The 3,778-nt window shown below is 42.2% G+C and overlaps 1 protein-coding gene across 1 annotated transcript; it reads right to left on the reverse strand.

The window, feature by feature from the left end:
• Positions 1–940: 940 nt before the first annotated feature.
• On the reverse strand, positions 941–3,221 carry htr1fa (5-hydroxytryptamine (serotonin) receptor 1Fa). The gene is made up of 2 exons (XM_042495021.1): positions 3,063–3,221; positions 941–2,595 (listed from the first exon to the last, which is right to left on the reverse strand). Exon 2 carries the CDS (start codon positions 2,592–2,594, stop codon positions 1,401–1,403), a length of 1,194 nt encoding a protein of 397 aa, XP_042350955.1. The 5' UTR covers position 2,595; positions 3,063–3,221; the 3' UTR covers positions 941–1,400.
• Between the last annotated feature and the right edge of the window lie 557 nt (positions 3,222–3,778).

Consider the following 3,778-nt stretch of genomic DNA (forward strand, 5'->3'; position numbering starts at 1 on the left):
AAATAACTTTAAGCAGTAATACTCAACTTATGGCCCACTGACTATTGGATTCACACAGGGGATTTTATTGATTTTTTTGTTCTTATTCTTTGAATGTAAATAAGGTGCCAGAGTACAAAAAACCCATCAAAATAGAGCATGTTAATAAAAAAAATAAATAAATGCATTTTAAAAAGTCCTGGGTGAGGATCCTGTGCATCCAACAACAGATTTCCAGGAAGCCCCAAATGTCCTTGCTGCTGCGATTGGATTTGCCTCTTAGCAAAGCTGACTGAGGACAGCAAATGTTGACAAATTGAAAACATACAATTAACTTATTATATATACTGATAAATATAATTCGTTTTTGATAGTGTTTGCTTATTACCTGGTCCCTGGCCTCCTGTCATTTTGCAAAAGTGGCCCTTGGAAAAAGAAAGTTGAGTATCCCTGACTTAACGTAAAAAGTTGTGCAAAACATCAGTTAAAGTGGCAGTGTTTAAAGGAACCTGTAACTCCAATATTTTATGCCCTCTCCAAAAGTTAACCTTTGAAGTGAAAGTTGAGACAAGCTCAACTTTTATATAGGTCCCATTGTATTTATTTATTTATTTTTTGTAACTTAGAATGTGTTTCTGATGGAATGGTTTGGTCCTAGATCATAAAACATTTTATTCACATTCTTAGCTGCTCATCCTAAACATTTAAAACATGTTATGTTATGTTCAACATTGTGACACTTGTGAAAGGCAGGTAATAACTTCCCACTTTCAGATTGTCAGATGAATTAAACCAATATCATTACCATTGCCTTCAACAATCTATTTGATGGGTGTTTTGCTGAAGACATATCACATTCAACAAATATTTCTGTTAACAATCACAGCGACAGTCAGTCAGATGAGAGTCGACCTTTATAACACCAGGGCCACAATAAATCACAACTTGGTATGCTGTGGTATTTTACACATGTTCTGTATTTCAGCCAGCAGCTTGGACTAGATAGAATGGAGGTCATTAGATGGAAAAGCCATAATGATCAGCTATTTCAAGGCCCTTTAATGGGGACTAATGCTCAAAACCCAGACCTTAAAAAGGTCAGCGATGGCCCATTTTCTAAAAACCAACATGTCAGTGTCCTTTCAAACACACCAATTAACATCAAGGAAATCTCAGGCCATTCTATTAATAGCGGGACTTGGATTTCAATATGGTACTTGGCTGCATCGCTGAGCTGGTGCCATTGAGGCTGTTGAGTCCCTGGTGGAGTTTCTGGGAATGGGAGTCAATCCTGATTCTCCCTCTGGCAACTTGAGTCAGTATTCAGTCAGTATTCTCTGACAGCCATCTTTTAGTTTATCCCCGCCTGGTAACGTGTACATGTAGTGGAATATGGGTATCATCATACATAGTTGTAACCATCAGAGGTAATGGCTGCACCTAACAAGTCTTTGGAATGCTTTTTTGAAGTCTTCATTAAAGATGGTGTAGATTAGGGGGTTGATTAGTGAGTTGATGTAGCCTAGCCATGTCAGAAAATCAGCCATCTCCATCGAAGTACTGCAAGAACTGCAGGTGTTGACAATCACCTCCTTGACAAAAAATGGCAACCAACAGATGACAAAGGCCCCGATTATCAAGCCCAGGGTTGATGCCGCTTTGCGCTCCCGTGAGCCCGAGATCCGTGGTCCTTGGTAAAGCTGGCTCCGACGTGACTCACTACGTGACTCATGCCTGCGTGACTTGTACTTGAAAGCCTTCACTGATACACGAACCCGTTCACGTGGAGGCTCCTCATTTGAGGGTTCAGACACAGACTTTTCGGGGGGGCTTATGGGCTCTGGACTTCGAGGTCCCCCATCATCATCACCATCTCCAGCAGGGTAGGCTGGAATCATGCTCCCATTGGTCATGCATGAGTGACGGCTAGCTCGGCTTGCCTCCCTGCGCATATACAGGGTCTGAGCAGCCCGGTAGATTTTGTAGTAGAGGATGAGGATGAGTGCCAGAGGGATGTAGAACGCTCCAAGGGTGGAGTACAAGGTGAAGGCCATGTGATGGTGCATCATGATGCACTGGTCTACCTGGTCTGCATCTCCACTGTAGTGCCGCCAGATTAGAGGAGGAAGTGAGATGAGGATGGACAAGAGCCAAACTACTGCAACCATCGCTCCAGCCCTTGCCCCTGTGCGTTTGCGAGAGTACTCCACCGCATCAGTAATGGCCCTGTAACGGTCGATGGCGATTGCAGCAAGGTGCAGGATGGAGCATGTGCAACAAGTGATATCCACACTTAACCAGATGGTACACACCACCTGACCCATACCCCACATCTCTTTCTGGATGTACATGATACTGAAGGGCATGACCAGCACAGCCACCAGCAGGTCGGTCACTGCTAAGGAGCAGATGAGGTAATTGGCCGGGTGGTGCAACTTGCGTGTGACTCCGATCGCTGTGATCACCAGGCAGTTGAAGAATGTAGTCAGGATAGCCAGTACAGACAGGGTCAGTGTGAGCAGTATCTTACTGGGAGGGGGTTTAGTGGTCTCCAGTGTGTCATTACCACTGCTGTTTGTGGCAAACACCCCTTCAGTGTAATTGGGAAAATCCATTCTGCAAGCAGAATGGAAAGGGAGTTGTGCATTAGACATAAAAGGAGCTTAGGGAAATTGTCTTTTCAAAAGTTCCTTTTCAGAAAACAAGTAATTTATTTTTTTGACAGCTGTTGTTATTATTCAATCTGGTCATAATCTGGCATGGATTTTAGTCAGCCAGTCAGCATTTTAGTGCAATAAAAATGCAACAATTGTACTAATCGTCCCTCTTTGCTTCTTTCGAACATTCACAGCCAATGATTTTTGCTTTCTGAACTTCATACATAAAACATGCCAGAGTGGATGAAAAGAACGTCCTTATTCAAAATGTGCTCTCAAAGATAACGGACTTTAAAGACTGTCTCCCAAGGTCTTGAAACATAAAATGGTTGGCAACACTTTCAAAATCTCTATTTTAACTTTGTCCATAAAAGTTTGCTGAAACTCTAAAGGTAAAAAAAAAAAAATCTAGTAATCCAGTCCTACCTGTCTAGGCTCTAACGTGTTGCATCCAGTTGGTTCAGTGTTCAGCAGGAGGTCTGCTCGGATCTGTCCTGCCTGCTAGCTCTGCCATCACATCCCCTCAGTCACTCATCGACACCTGGGAGAGAGAGAGAGGGAACAAAGAGAGAGAGAGATGGACAGAGAGGAGAGACTGAAGAGAGAGACAGAGAGAAAAGACTTACTTAGAAGCATCAAAGTAAAGATACAGCCAAGGATGAGTACACCTACACAACAGAAATCACTGCAGATGTAGTGAATGGTCTCTCAGAGGCTAATGTTTGCATGCCTGTTTGAATTTATATTCAGTTAACGTGTATTTGGATCTATGGCTCTTCGAAGCTGATCGATTAAGTGCTCACCAATGTGCTCTTCCATTTGGGTTGGTCTAGCTCATTTGCATCGGCTTATAAATACGATTATCCTGAGTTCTATTGTAACATCACAGTCTATATGCTGTTTTAAGAGGCTTTTCAAACTCAACTAGATTCAAATTTGATCAATAACTTTTGGGGAATTATTGGCTTGAACATACTTTGATTCAAAGTCATCCAGCATCAGACAAATATTCCCTTTTGGCTGCTTCAATCCAAAAATATCACTCTTTCTATATTGGGAATAAATACTATTGGTAAACCATCAATTTACCAGCCACTACGATGTTATCAAAATGTTCAGGTATGACTGTCATTGCAGTCTCC

This window comes from Plectropomus leopardus, chromosome 10 (assembly GCF_008729295.1).
Source record: "Plectropomus leopardus isolate mb chromosome 10, YSFRI_Pleo_2.0, whole genome shotgun sequence".
Lineage (NCBI taxonomy): Eukaryota > Metazoa > Chordata > Actinopteri > Perciformes > Serranidae > Plectropomus > Plectropomus leopardus.